General features: G+C 34.4%; 1 protein-coding gene across 1 annotated transcript in view; it reads right to left on the minus strand.

Moving 5' to 3' along the window:
- Positions 1-16221, minus strand: part of RAB11FIP3 (RAB11 family interacting protein 3) — a 169926-nt gene that overhangs the window by 108682 nt on the left and 45023 nt on the right. The window contains exon 2 of the mRNA XM_044657590.1: positions 1528-1621. Coding sequence (XP_044513525.1) covers positions 1528-1621 — 94 coding nt within the window. The remainder of the gene's footprint in view (positions 1-1527; positions 1622-16221) is intronic.

Consider the following 16221-nt stretch of genomic DNA (forward strand, 5'->3'; position numbering starts at 1 on the left):
AGTTAATGTCTAAGTCAGGTCTTCCTGACTCCACTAGAATAGCAAATTACTACAGTATTTTTGCCAAGAAATCCCAAAATGGGGTCATGAAGTGTGGAATACACCTGAAAAATGGCCGAGCCAGAGGTGCTAGTCTCCCCTGAGTACCTAATACCTAGCCACCTTTTCAAGAGTTAACGATGATTTAAACAACCCCAAATTTACCCCCTTCTGAGTAAAGAAATTACCTCTAATAAAAGGATTCGAACAGCTTATATCATCACCACCTTTGGAAAATATTATTTGTATACTTCTGGGGGGGAAGGAGTCAGAAAGCTAGTATTCATTTTACAAATAACAGAATTGCAGAGCCAGAAGATACTCCTGAAGTCATCTAGACCAACTCAAACTTGAACAAAAGTTCCCTCTATAATATCTTTAACAAGTGGTACTCCAGTCCAGTCAGTACATGAAGATCTCCAGTGACAGAGAACACATTATTTCCCAAGGCAATTCATTTCACTTTAGGACAGCTCAAATTCTTAGAAGTTTCTTCTTATATTAAGAAAAAATCTAATCTTCTGCAACTTGTCCCTATTGCTCCTACTTCTGCCCTCTTAGGCCACACAGAGCAAATCTCATATCTCTTCCTCCTGACAACCAAGCTATATCTGGGATCATTACAAATTTATGTTATCTCATCTCCACTCATAGCTACTTGGAAATCCTTTTAGTCTTTAATGATTAGTTCCCTACCAATCAATAAGTATTTATTAAGTACCTAATATGTACAAGACACTGTGCTAGGCACTAGAGACACAAAGACAAAGTGAAAATAGTTTCTGCTATCAAGAACATTCTAATAGGGGAGTCAGTATAAATTTATATAGGATTATACAAAGTCAAGTAGCTTGGAAGGCAGTGTATATAGAGTCTGAATGGGACTTGGTTGACCATATACTTTAGGAAAATCACTTTGGTGGCTATCCTTGGAGGGGAAAGAAGGAAGGAGACTGGGAGAAATATTGGTGATATAAAAAAAGTTATTGATAAAAATTCATTAAAAGGAAAGTACTTGGGAAAATTATAAATTACTAACAAATTAAAGACAGTATAGTAAAATAGGAAGTTTGCCTTGTTTAAAAAAAGATCATTGATAAGTTTGGGGAGGGAAAATTCAGCTGAGTGATGAGTTTGGAAGGCTAGATTACAGAGGGTTCAGAAGAGAGTGAGAGGTAAGGATGTGGAAGCAATAAGTATAGATAGCTTTTTCAAGGAATCTGGCTAAGAAAGGGTAAGAAGGAAAAAGAAGATAGCTAATATGGATGATAGGATGTAAATGAGGATTTTTTTTTAAGGATGGGAAATTTGGACGTGCAGTTAAATACAAGATAGTTTTAGAGGAAGGATACTAGCAGTTGGAAGGGGGTGCAGAATCAGGAAAAGTTTCATGCAAAAAAAGAATTTCTGGAAGATGAAAGAATGTGCTAGAAACAGAAGATATATTACAGGAGATAATATAATTAGAAATATACTTTTAAAACTAACCTCCATTGCTGATAGCTGTAATCCCTCGATAAAAATCTTCAAAACTGATGATACCAAGTCCACTGGGATCCAGGTATTTAGTCAAATCCTTTACCTGCAATTACAAAAATGAGAAAGATAGCTTAACCAAAAAGTTTTCATTTTAAGAGACATGCATGATGTAAACAGAAAATTACAAAAGAAGATAGAAATTGTCATCAACCACATAAAAAGATGTTCTGTCTATGGCTAATTATCAAAGTATAAATTTTAAAACTATATTATCCTACAACCATTATGTCAAAAAATATAGAAAATGATCAAGTCCAATATCGACAGGGATGCAGGGAAACAGGCATTATCTCACTGAGGCAAGACTTCAGATTAGGGCAAACATTTTGGAGAATAACATGCATGCGTGCAATAGTCACAAAACTGAAAAGATCATAGATCTTAGAGCTTGAAGGGACTTCAGAGGTCATTTAATCTAACCTCTGAGACCGAAGGAAATTGTGACTTGTCTAAAGTCGCACAGATAAGAAGCATTAAAGATGAGATTCAAACCCAGGCCCTCTGACTCCAGTACGCTTTCCATTTCCATTGCTAGCACCCTATACCAAAAACATTATGAAGAAGTAAAAAGGATCTATATGTACAAAATTGTTAACAACTGCCTTGTTTGTAACAATAAAAAAATTAGAGACAATCTAGAGTCCAACAAATGGAGAACAACTAAATAAACCATGCACAATTTAACATAATGGAATGTTATGATACAATAATGATAAAGGTGAAATAAAGAAGTATCAGAAGACCTATGTGAGGTAATATGAAGTGAAATCAGTAATATGCTGAATTAAAAATGGAAAACTTTTTAAAAGGAAAGAAGAACTAAAGAAGGAAGGAAAAATGAGGAAAATGGTGAAAAAAGGACAAAGAGCAGGGTTGAATATGGCAGGACAAAAGCATCTTATCTGTTCATTTGCTAATTGCTTGTTATTTTGGTTTTTCTTTTTAAAAGTTAGGTAGGGGGCTTAGAAAAGATTTTACTAAAAGATTTTTTACTAATTTTTTTATTTGTTTTCACTAACTATTAAGTTTATAATAATAATTTTAAAAACATTTAAAGCAGACTGTACTATGTACCTGAACATTTTATACAAAAATAACAAACTGACCCCTAAAATGTATGATTTATTGATTTGGAATGAAAAGATTGTGAACTCCTCTTCTGAAAAGAGAAGCAAAGTTAGAAGGAAGAGGTCAAGAGTACTACAAAAGAATCTGGAAAAAAATCAATTCTATGAAGGTAAGAACTGTGGTTTATGATCTTCTTTGAATTCCACAGCACCTAGCACTGTATCTTACATTTAATACACACTCAAATAGTTGTCAAAATACATGAATTGGGGGCAGCTGGGTAACTCAGTGGATTGAGAGCCAGGCCTAGAGACAAGAGGTCCTAAGTTCAAATCTGGCCTCAGACACTTCTCAGCTGTGTGACCCTGGACAAGTCACTTGACCCCCATTGCCTACCCTTACCACTCTTCTGCCTTGAAGCCAATATGCAGTATTGACTCCAAGACGGAAGGTAAGGGTTTAAAAAAAAAAACAAAAAAACATGAATTCCTGGGACTTTGTGGAAGATAAATTGGCCACTGGATCTCAAGCAAATGATAAATTATATATCTAGAGAGGAAGAATATAACTTTTGAAGTTTTAGAAGTTATAGGAATTATGTTCTTCAGAGGGCATAAGTAGTATAAACTCATTATACAACAGATTCAAACAGGTTTAGCCCATTATGTGACTTTCATTACAACTAACAAGAAAATTCAAGAAAATGTAACCTGATCCTTGCATAAACACATTTTCTGAAAATCTTGTTCCAGGAAATAAACTCAAAATTCTATCTTCATTTTTTATTTTGACATTCACAGACAATCATTATATATGAAGCAAGTAAATAGTCTTAAGAATCTTTTTTAAAATGTAGAACTAGTAAAATAGAAAAGTTAGAAAGATCCTAAAAATCATTTAATACTGATATAAAGTGATGTAAGCACAACCAGGAGAAAAATCTTATACAATGACAGTAACATTGTAAAGATAATCAATTGTAAAAGATTTGGTAACTGACCAACAAAATGGCCCACCACAATTCCAAAAGACTCCTGATGAAACATGCTATCCACCTCCAGATGGAGAACTGATAGACTCAATGAAGATCTAAAAAAAAAAAAAATTTAATGGCTATTGCGGAAATTTGTTTTGCATAACTATAAATATTTGTGATGATTTTTGTTTTTCTTGCCTTCTCAATGAGTAAGAGATGGGATATGGGAACTGAAAAAATATATTAAAATTTTTTTTAAAAATTTTTTAAAGAAAGGAAGAAAATAATTTAATCCAATTCCTTCACTTTACAGCTATGGAAACTGATCTAGTTAGAAAAGATAACTTGGCCAATGTGAAACAGTCATATCCAGGAATGAGATCAAAATCTGGGTTTCTGGCTCAGTCTAGTTCTTTGGTAATACAGCTATGCTAGATGAGATCGAAATGTAGATTTTCTTTCTCAGAACAATGATACATTTATACTTTTAAAAGCACCTTCCTGCTTCAAGTAGTTTATAAACATTATGCATCTCAACTTCAATAAATTCTAGGAACATAAAGCTAGGTAGAATCTGTTTTGCATTCTGATCAAAAGTTAATTCCAAAGTTACAAAATTTGTTCATATATTCAAGTTTTATATACCTCAGAGACTACAGACATATTTGGTCTTGATAGGTTAACCAGCAAATATTGAGTTGAAAAAATAGGGGGAAAATTTTTTATAATGCTTTCTTTTATTCACTCACACCTTATATAATATAGAAAGTATAATGATTACTTACTAAGTTTAGCACTTCAAGAAAATGGTGATAGAATGAATGAAAAAGATATGCAAAGCATGAAAACATTGTAGAAATAATTCCTTCCAGTCTTTTTATGATAGTTTTCCAGCCTGTAAACTGTAAAAAGTGAGATTTGGGAAATGTATAAAACTACATTTCCCGTGATCCAACATGGTCCAACTGATTTCCGTTTCCGACGTCTTGACGCAGGGGAGCGCTTAAATCTCGTGGGTTAGGAGGGAGTGCTCTCTTTGGCGAGTAGGGTTTCCAGGAAATGGGAGATGGTATGGAGGCGGCAGTTTTGAATGCTTACAAGCGCGTGGTCTAATGATTTTATCTATCAACATGGCTTTAATTAAAATACTAATTTATATATTTATAGCAGCATCTATCATTTTTAATATTAACAATTTGGCGACCACGAAGGGACGAAATTCGAACTCTCAATTTTCTAGATAGCCTAAGAGGAAAAAGCCATGCGGCTCTGGGACCCAGAGTCTCAGAAGCGAATCTTCCAGATAGCCTAACGATAGCCATGCCTGCTTTTTGGCCTGGCTCAGCTCTTTTGAGCACTTTTTTAAAAAAGGAAAGTGACTTTCCTTGCCATGCTTTTGCTAAAAGCAAGAGCACGTTTTTGCCTCCAGTGGGACTCAGCCGGCCAGTCCAGCCCAAGCCACCTTGGGAGGGAGGTCAGGCCAGCCGATTCGGGCTTTTGGCTTTAAACTAAAATGCCGGAGCCCAGCCAATGTGCTGCTGCTGCTGCTGCTGCTGCTGCTGCTGCTGCTGCTGCTGCTGCTGCTGCTGCTGCTGCTGCTGATCCTGACCACTTCCAGCCTTCAACCCCGAGCTCCAGAACCTGAGATTTCCGGGAAGGAACCCAGACCTGCCGCCTTTGCTGAGATCGAGACCTCCAGAGACTGCTTCAGCTCTGACGCAAACCATTTGGGTATATTCCCCTTTCTCTCTACTTTCTTATAGGAGACATTCTAGCCTTCCACGTGCTTTCTCTAAAGACCTAATTAGGCAACACCCACACAGACTCTACACGTGGGTATTTTCCTGAGCTTTTCTCCACTAACCCCGAGCCCACGTGGACAATAGGGTCTGGACCTAGCAACTCGCGTTTACCCTTAATGGGGCCGAATGGCCTATTGAGACTTGCTTGTGATTAAAAAACTGAACTCAGGGGAGAAATATTCACCCCAATAACTGCTCAGAACTTTGAACTTTTAGAAGAAAAAAAAAAACCTTAAACTCAGCAGAACTCAATCAAAAGAACCTTAAATTGAAACCAGGGGTGAACTTTTAAAAACCTCGGAACTGAATGAGCCTTATTTCTGTTTTAAAAAGACTGTATCTTACTGTATATTGTTAATTACTTTTGTTAATTAATCCTGCTTATTTCGTTGATTTTCCTGTTGCAATGAATCATTTTACGCTAATGAAGTTTCTGCTTATGATGTTATTATATTTCCTAATTTACTTAAAGCTTACTGTATCAGAAACAATGCGGTTATATGTACCACCTATGAACATCTTATAGAGCACATGTCTTTTAAAAATTTATTCTGCCTTGGTAATTGCAAAGAACCTTGAAGGTTTCCATGCTTTAAATATTACCTTGTAATTTTACAAGAGATCTTTTTTAACTTTTACTTTAAATCCTTAAGAATTGTTGTCTTAAAGGATAAAGCTTTTATATATTTTATTATAAAAGATATTATTGCCTTAAATGGGTAGAAGCATTTCCTATCCAGGATTTTTTAAAACAGGAAGCCAAGGAGCTCCTGTATATTCTTATCTGAGGATGATTATACCAGAAGGTTTCTTTTTTAAATATCACATTTTGCTATGGAAGCAATAACAGCATTTGCCAAGGGTTAAAAGTTGTAACAAGTATATGATTTTGAACATCACTGTTTATTGTTTTAAAGTGTGCTATTGGAATTATGGTACTCTATCTGAATGTGCATTGTGAATCTGCTATTTTGTAAAACCCACTTTCTCCAACAGAAAGTCTCATTTTGGGGTAATATAACCCTTCTAGTTCTAAGCTATATATATATTTTTGATTTTAAAACATTTTTTTTAATGAGAGAAATTGATTTCCCCTTTTCTCATCTTGTACTGGAAGTACATATATAATCATTATTTATCCTTTTTCTGATTCTACAGCAAATACCTGAGCCTATAGGACTGTGATTTAAATGCCTCTCTGATTCCAGAAGGGAATATGAAAGCCATTAATAGTGCTAAAGAAAGCACATGGTCAGAGACTTGACTGACTAAGATCTGCATAATAGCAGTTCTATGCCAATACTTTAGAGCTTGGAAATTGGGTTTGAGTCCTGGAGTCCCAGTCTTTTCTAAAACTTTAGAGGACGTGGGTCCCCTCGACTTAGATTCCTAGAAAGCACCTAAGATTGGTTATTTATTTGGCTCACTTCCCTAAAAAGCTGATGATAAGTCAGATCAGAGAGAGACATTTTCCTTAAGTCCTGGCCCTGGATGGGTAATTGCACACTGCGGAATTCACTTTAATTAGACCTTCATTCAAAGGTCTAAGTTTATTTTCCCCAGATTTTTTGCACATTTTACATTTCATTTCACAAGTTAATTTTTTCTTCTTTTTTCTTGAATTCTATTCTTTGTATTTTGTCATCCTTACCTGACCTGAGATACCCTTTTTTAGAAAAAAGATGTGTTTAAGAATTACCTCACGGGGATATCTGTTAAGTTTTTTAAAATTCGATAATGTAAAAATATATGTATATTTAACTCTTTTAGGAGTAATTTCACGGGGAATTATATAAAATCTTAGAAGAAAATGTATGTTTTGTAATCTATAATGTAAAGTTTAAATTCTTTTGAGAATAATTTCAGGATAAGGATCTTGCCATCTCCCCAGAATCCAGATGACGAACTTGTTTTGGTGAAGACACTATGAAGATGTCTGAAAAGCCTTCACTGTACCATGAAGACCAAAAATTGAACTTTGGGGTGCAGTTGATTGAACTATGGGGAGTTGAAATTGAGTTGTATGTATTGTTTTAATTGTACACTGTTGTGCCAGTGGGGGACAGCCCCCCAAATTGGTTTTTTGTCAATGTGTCTAATTTTAACCATTTGTTCATCTATTTCTTTATCCCCAAAATTCCTGAAAAAATTTAGAAGTTGTCTATTTTTACAGGTCCAGCGAAGAAAAAAGGACTAACCTTTTTTTTTGCCGGACCTCACGGGGAATTGTAAAAAGTGAGATTTGGGAAATGTATAAAACTACATTTCCCGTGATCCAACATGGTCCAACTGATTTCCGTTTCCGACGTCTTGACGCAGGGGAGCGCTTAAATCTCGTGGGTTAGGAGGGAGTGCTCTCTTTGGCGAGTAGGGTTTCCAGGAAATGGGAGATGGTATGGAGGCGGCAGTTTTGAATGCTTACAAGCGCGTGGTCTAATGATTTTATCTATCAACATGGCTTTAATTAAAATACTAATTTATATATTTATAGCAGCATCTATCATTTTTAATATTAACAAAACCCTTATTCCATTCTGATTTAATTTCCTTCCAACCATATTACACATTCCTATAGTGGGATTCTGAAACAAAAGAAACTTTGCAATGACAAATAATCAGGAGATGACTGTGTCACCTTGGGCAAATTACTTTCTCTTGTTTAATTTCCCCATATATAAAATGAGAGGATGGATTAAATGGTACTTTTTCTTTCCTTTGTGTGTTCTTTCAATTAAAAATTCTTTTTCAAAGCACCTATTTAAATGACTAAAAGACTTTCAAAATCATTTTTTCCAGTTCTGAATTCTCTCTTTCCCTCTACTTGTTCTCCCACCCATTGAGAAGGTAAAAAAAAAAAAAAAAAAAAAAAAAAAAAAAAAAAAAAAGTTTTTTTTTTCTTTTAAACGTTTTTATTTTAAACAGAAGAGGGAGTGATCCCAGAGGAAATCAAAACAAACAAACAAACAAAAAAAAAAAACAACTTTAAATCCAGTGTTGTTTTTTTTTTCTATGTATCTACTGCAAAATAAGTTGCAGATTATCTGCCATAATTAAGTTGTAGAGCTCCACAGTAATTTATGTGTGGGCAGTAAGGTGGTATAGTTTATACAATATCAGGCCTAGACTCAGGAAGACGCATCTTCCCAAGTTCAAATCTGGCCTCAGACATTTACTAGCTGTGTGACACTAGGAAAGTTACTTAACCCTGTTTGCCTCAGTTTCTTCATCTGTGAAATAGGTTGAAGAAGAAAATGGCAAACCTCTCCAGACTGGAGTCAGACACAACTGAAAAATCACAACACCTATAACTAAGAAATAGAGATCGCCTAATCCAATTTAGTCATTTTATAGATGAAGAAACGAAGGGTCAGATAAGTGAAGTGATTTGCCCAATCACCATAGGTTGTATAGGGTTATAGATTTAGAACTGGAAGAGACCTTGGAGGCCACTGATTTCAACTTCCATGTTTTATAGATGGGAAAAGTGGGAACCAGAGAGGTGAAGCTATTTGCCCCAGTTCACCCAGGTAGCAAGTAGCAGAGCAAAGATACAAATCCAAGGCCTCAGGTTCCTAATCATATGTTGTGCTACATCTTTTCTGAAGAGAGGGAAAATACTGCTTGTATTTTTATTTAAAAATTCAAATCTCTTCTATACCCAAAGACCTACTAGTTCATTTTATATGACCTCCTTTATAATCTTTAGCTAATTATTATGGCTCCTATTTAAAATAACTTTAAAAAAATGTACAAATAAAGTCAGAAGATCACATGCAGTTCCCTTGCCTAAGATATTCAAGATTGCAAGGCTCTGTTTTAAGTAATGAGTTTCTATAACAGCAGCAGCCTAGCAACTGACATGAAGATGAATACTTGGAGGTTAAGTCTATTTATGCAGAAATACAAAAATTTTAGCAAGACTAGTAATTTTCACAGAAAATGAATCATAGCTAGAAAAAAGTCAAAGATACTAATGCATTAGAAGTTTCTAGTTAGTCAGTTAATAAGCATTTATTAAGTGCCTACTATGTTCTAAGCACTTGGCACCACAGACATTAAAAAAAAGTTCTTGTGATCTTGGTCATGGTCTATTAGGGGAAATGACACACAATTTCATACAAACAAATTATATACAGAATAAACTGGAGGATAGTCTCAGAGGGAAGGCATTAAAATTAACAAAGAATCTGGTCAGTTCATACTTTAAAAAAGACTGGAATAATATTTTGATTACCAATCTAATAAGTCAACAAATAAAACTGTATATTTAACACCCTTTCAATAACAGGTCCTCCTTCTTACCACATAAGGAATTTAAAGTACATGCAAAACTACTTTCAATGATGCAGTTAAATACAATAGTTTTATGCTTACAAGAATTCAAAGTTACAGAATTCCTTTTAACGAACCTTTTCAGATCATTAGGCTTCCAGATATAATAAAAAGTTGTGCTAAACTGAATTATGATAAAGTTTTCTTATTAAACCTTTTTCCTAAAGATGTCAAACAATATACATTGTCAGTAATTATAGGAAGGACAAAATAGAACAAGTTCTTTTAGTAAAAACAAAAATTTTTCACTAAAAAAGCTTGGAGTAAGTTACTAAAGTAATAGCTATGAATATCAATGGGAAATAAAACACAATATAACTATGTGACATGGTGGACAAATTGTTAGAACTGTAGCCAGGAACTTAAGTTAAAACTCAGAGAGGCGCTTACTTAGCTGTGTCACCCTAAACAAAACCTCTCAATCTATTTCCTCATTTGTAAAATGAAGATGATACTTTATAAGATTGTTGTAAGGATAAAATTAGATTAGATAGATGTATATGTATGTATATATGTATGTGTACATATGCAAACATAATATACACAAAGTGATCTATAGACACTAAAGCATTAAATAATATAACTATTATTTCTCCTTTTTCTTTATATTAACAAATAGAGAGGAGAATACAGCTATTAAATGTCTAATATTACATAAAAGGTTCATAAAGCATTCAATTCTTTATTATTTACATTTTGTAAAACACCTGCATTTCTCCTGAAATATTACATTTAAAAATGAACTTAACTGTACTTTGTTTATGAAGTTTTCTCACATTAACAAAAACAAAATCATTCAGTGTTGAAGAAAAAAGTTAGGCCTTAAATTTTTTTTAACTTTTAAATAATATCTTAATTACTGATTCCTATCTCTAAAGATTTTCAGAATTGCTTGTTATAGCTACAGCATTGTTATTTGCAAAAGCTGCCAACCTTGTGAAAGGATGTCCTTTAACTGTCATGTGTCCACATGAAGTTGAAGCCCTAATGTTAAGCCTTCTCTGACCAGTGGTGTAACAAAGTATGCCAGGAGCCATCAAAACCACCCTGTATGACATAGTCTTAGGGGGGACCTTGAAGGCTGCAAAGCAGCCTCAGGAAGGATGGAAATACCCACTCAGATTCCCCAGTGTGACCCCTCTCTTATTAACACTCTATTATTGGAATTATAATGATCAATAACACTGCTCAACCCCAGGAATATACAGAATAATAGCTGAAGGCTGCCTAGGGCCTCTATAGTCTCCTAGGAAAACCCCACCCGTACATGTATAATATAGATATTCCCCTAAAAATAACTTCATAATAATATGGCAGATAATGAGTTAATGTTAAAGATTTAAAAACCTTAACAAAACTGTACTTGGATTTTTCACTCCGAAGCACAGGAGTTGCATTATAACAGGTCAGGACTGCTTCCAACCCTCTCTTGCTCCCTAAGCTGGAATGTTAACACAGGAAGGACAATGGATGAAAGAGAGTCCCCTTTTCTGGGAAAAGTTAGTGTGCCCCACTCACTGTATTGTTTTGATAACCCCTCAGGCTAGCCAACACATCAAATTTACCTTTGAAAAATATTAAAAAATAAAAGGCTGTTATTGGAACAATATTTAGACCAGGTTAGGGTTATTGTATCCTTTGAAATCTGAATAAGTGTGTAATGGGTTAGTGTAGCGAATCACTATTGATTATGTAACTGAATAGGGCAAAGAATAATCATTCTTAACTTAATTGGTTAAAATGTAATTAACTATTTATACTTAGCTGAAATGCATATTTTGCACCTCACAGATCAGTGGAAAATATAATTTCTAGCCCAGTTACTCTGTGATGAATGTTTCTTGCAAAAGCTTTACATCTTTTGTAATCAAAGAAAACAGAATAATTATGGAATGTCAATCAAATAATTTTGTAATTTATTTAGTAAAAGTTAATGTATGACAATCTATTAGCTACAAGAAAAAATGTATGATCATATGTGTAATCTAAAAAGTATAAAAAATAAACAGCCCAAGCAGAGCAGAGCAATCTCTGTGATGCCTGGTAGAAACTCTGACTGCTTCTTATTCTTGTATTTGCCAATGCCACCCCACCTCTGAGAAATACCTGGACATGCACGGGCTGGACCCCTGAAAAAGTATGAAATAGTTTTATTGGGGAATGATAATATAATTCTTAAAAGATGCAATAGCTTAAACCCAGCAACTATGTTACCTGACTTATCTACCCAAGGGGAACCATTACATGACTATGGGACAGTAGTACAATTAGCAGAAAAACCTCAGGAAAATCTCTCTGGCACACCTATGACCAACCCAGACTTAATTTTGTTCACAGATGGTTCATCTTTTATGAGGGAAAGTACAAGATATACCAGTGCAGCTGTAGTTACTAAATTTGAGACTCTGTGGTTTGCCTCACTGCCCAGAAACCCGAGTGCTCAAGCTGCAGAATTAACAGTATTAAAAAAAGATTGTGAAATTGCCAAAGACCAAACAGCCATGATATACATGGATTCAAAATACACTTTTGGCATATGTCATGCAGTTGGTTATTTGTGGCTTCAGCATGGTTTCCTAATGTCTTCAGGGAAAACTATGGCTAATGCACAGATTATGCATGAGTTGCTACAAACTTTACAACTCCCTAAAGAATAAGCAGTAGTCCACTGAAAGGCCACACAGAGCAATGATTTTGTAGCCAGAGAAAATCATAGAGCTGATGTTACAGCTAAATTTATTGCAGAGCAAGGACCTGAACTCATACTAAAACTCTCTTGTCGTTGACAAAATAGATATAGAAAAAGCATACACAGTTGTATAAATCAATCATCCTCAACAAGGCCGAAATCATTACATAGGCCTCAGATCACAACAACTTCACTTCAACAAATAGCCAGCTGATCCTTTACTATCAACAACAAATAACAAGAGAAACTAAATAGGTATTGTGTCCAAAATATACATAACATACTTGCCAAATAAGAGTATATTACAGATAGATAAAACCAACTGAACTACAAGGCACTTTACCTTTAGTAGTCGAATTTAGCCTAACATCCTATTATATATGATTTTAAAACTTTAACCACTACTCATAATGTATCTCCAAGTATCTAAAGTGCTTTTTACCTTTAAAATTCACAATTTTGAAAGCCAGTTAGCCATAAACCAATTACAATGGAGGACACACAAATGAAACTTCTAGCACTTTACCTTCTTCTGACATAGTTGGATTAATAGGAAATTGTTATGGGCCATTTTAAAAGCTATTTTCAAAATTAGGTCTGTATATTTAGTGGACAATAGCAGATATTTTTTTAAAGTTTTTTTTCCATGTCTTTTTCACACATTACCATTTTTCCATATCCTTTCTTCTTCCAGCAAACCATCCCATACAATAAATAATATTTTTAAAAACAAAAAAAATCAGCATAATTGATCACTACAACAAAAAAAGTCTGAAAAACGTGTGATACAACATTTGGAGATTCTACAACTCCACAAAAGGGTGGATGGGAGTGTCTTATCTCTTTTTTCAAGTCATACTTGAGTCTTATAATTTGGCAACATTAATTTTTTGTGACTATTCTTTCCATATATTACCTATATTGGTATAGTCATTGTGCATACTGATTTCTTAGCTTTGTTTATTTCACTGTATCAGTTCAGATATGTCTTTCTATGTTTCTCTGCATTCATTATTTCTTTAGATAAGTAATTACATTCATGTAACAAAATTAGTTTAGCCATTCCCCAATTGATGAGATCATTTATCCAATTCTTTGCTGCCATAAAAAGTGCTATTAAAAATATTTTCATTTATATAGGAATTTTCTTAACACTTGGCGTATAAGCCTATGGATGTTTTAATCACTTTATGTGCATAATCCTAAGTCACATATACTATCATATCATCAGCAAACAAGGACAGTCTATCTCCTCTTTACCCATCTCTGTCCTCTAATTTCTTTCTCTCTCTCTCATTGCTATAGCCAGCATTTTCCAGAACTATATCAAGTAATAAAAGGGAGAATGGGTATCCCTACTTTACTCTGTGACTTAGTGGTGAAACTTCTGATATATCCTCTTTAGATATGACCTTCTTTTGTATGTTAGATTTATTTGCTGACTTTCTAATTTTTTAAGTGCAAATCCAGTTCATTAATTTTCTTTTTTTCTGTATTGTAAATTTAAGTTTTATAGGGATATTATTTTTCCTCTAAGGACTACTTTACCTGAATTCTAGAAAGTATAGTGTTATCATTATTTTTTTTTTAAACCCTTGTACTTTGGTGTATTGTCTCATAGGTGGAAGATTGGTAAGGGTGGGCAATGGGGGTCAAGTGACTTGCCCAGGGTCACACAGCTGGGAAGTGGCTGAGGCCAGTTTTGAACCTAGGACCTCCTGTCTCTAGGCCTGACTCTCACTCCACTGAGCTACCCAGCTGCCCCTCATTATTTTCTTTTATATAATTATTGTTTCCATGATTTGCTCTTTGATCCACTCATTATTTAGGATTTCACTCTTAAATCTTCGTTTGACTATATTTGCCTTGTGTTCCCTAGACTTATCACTATTTTTATTGTGATTATTCTATAAGTAATGTTTACTATTTCTGCCCTTTAATATTTGTTTACAATACCTGTCTATCCTAAACCATGGTCCAATGTAGTGTGGAGAAATATATCTATTCTTTAGAAATCCCATTCCAGAAGATACTAAAGAGACTAAAGTCTCGAGTTTCTCTAAGAATTTGTTCAGCTCCATATTTTCTCTTTAGTTTGTCAGATTTATCCAAAAAAAGAGAGGGGCACTGAACTCTCCTACCACTATTATATTACTGTCTATGTATTATTGTAGTTTAATTCATTTTTCTTTTATGAGTTTAAATGCTAAGGCACTTGGAACATATAAATTTAATATTGATATTGTTTTGTTGTCTTTATTTGTTATGCATAATGTAGTTTCTTTGTTTATAACTTTGGGGATTGCAAATATTTTTGCTTTGTCTAAGAGCATGATTATAATACTTGCTTTTTTGGATACACCTACATATAATAAATTTTCTTCCATAGAAATCCAAAAGAAAACATGAATTATCACTTGTTAACATGGGTATATGATTTGGGGTTTTGGTTTTTAAAAATTACTCTGTTACAAAAATGAATAATATGGAAATAATACATGTGGAAATAAAACCCAGTAGAATTGCTTGTCAATTCTGGAAGTGAGGAGGGAAGAAGGAAGGGAGATAACAAGAATCATGCAACCATGGGAAAAAGTTTAAAAATTAAATTAAATTTTCACATGGAATACTATGATGATGTAAGAAATTATTAATTAAAACATTTTAAATTAAAAAAATTTTTTTCTTCCAGGTCCTCATTTTTATATTGTATATGTCTGTTTTTAAAATGTGTTTCTTGTAATCAATAAGTTGTACAGTTTTCTGTTCTTAGCCAATCTGTTATTCTTTTTCACTTTGTTGGATTGTTTAATCCATTCAAATTTAAGGGCACAAGAGTTAGGTTTCTCTTTTCAACTACTATTTGTTTATATAATTGTTCTCCCCCCATTAAGATTTTTTTCTCATTCTCTCTTTAAATGCAGTACTACATCTCTTCAGTTATTTTAGCTTAATCTACTTTAAAGCAAATCCATTCCCACTGGCTCTCTTTCCTTCACCTCTGGAATTTTACATAACTGTCCCTACTAAGAATAGCTTTGAGGCAAAAGTAAAAAGAAATCTGTTATCAGACTGGGATCACCATTGAGTTATGGGTTGATGGTTGACTAAGACTTTGCATGGCTTAGTCACCCAAGATGTCCCGTCTAATACAGACTCCTGTCAGAGAGGCAGCAATAACTTTTGGCTTAGGTCTTTGCCTCCTCAAATCACCTATCAGCCACCAATGCCGTTCCTTCTTCTTAAGGAAATATCTGACTGCATTGTTTCTAGTTGAACGATGATTTATTTGAAAGGGGTATCAGAGAAAGGGATTTGTGGGAAAGGGAATTAGGAGTTCCCTCACTGTGGGAGTTGACTCAGTCAAAGTCAACTCCTCAGCTGACAGCCAAGGAAACACCTGAGCCCTTTCCATCTGCTGGTAATTGTGTTCTAGCTAACCTAGGCTAAAATGAAAGCGATATCGTCTCTAAGAGTTAGCTGACACAATAGAGGCAAGTGTTCAGGATTGACTCAGCCCCTCTCCGAGTGAGCCCTTCCAGGTGACTGGCAGCTACTCAGGATTACACAGATCAGCTTTTCAGTCCAGGAAAAATAGGAGGATCTTCAGGGTAGTTTGCTTCTCTTTATCCATTGGGAAATACAGCAAATGGGATATTTCTTGATCTTGAATGTGAATGTGATCTCTCCAAGCTCCTTCCTTCACTCTAGTTCAAAGGTATTAGAGTTCTTCCAACTGCCCTTCTCTTCAGAGTTCTAAATGACTTTTAGCCCCC

Source organism: Gracilinanus agilis, chromosome 1 (genome assembly GCF_016433145.1).
Source record: "Gracilinanus agilis isolate LMUSP501 chromosome 1, AgileGrace, whole genome shotgun sequence".
NCBI lineage: Eukaryota > Metazoa > Chordata > Mammalia > Didelphimorphia > Didelphidae > Gracilinanus > Gracilinanus agilis.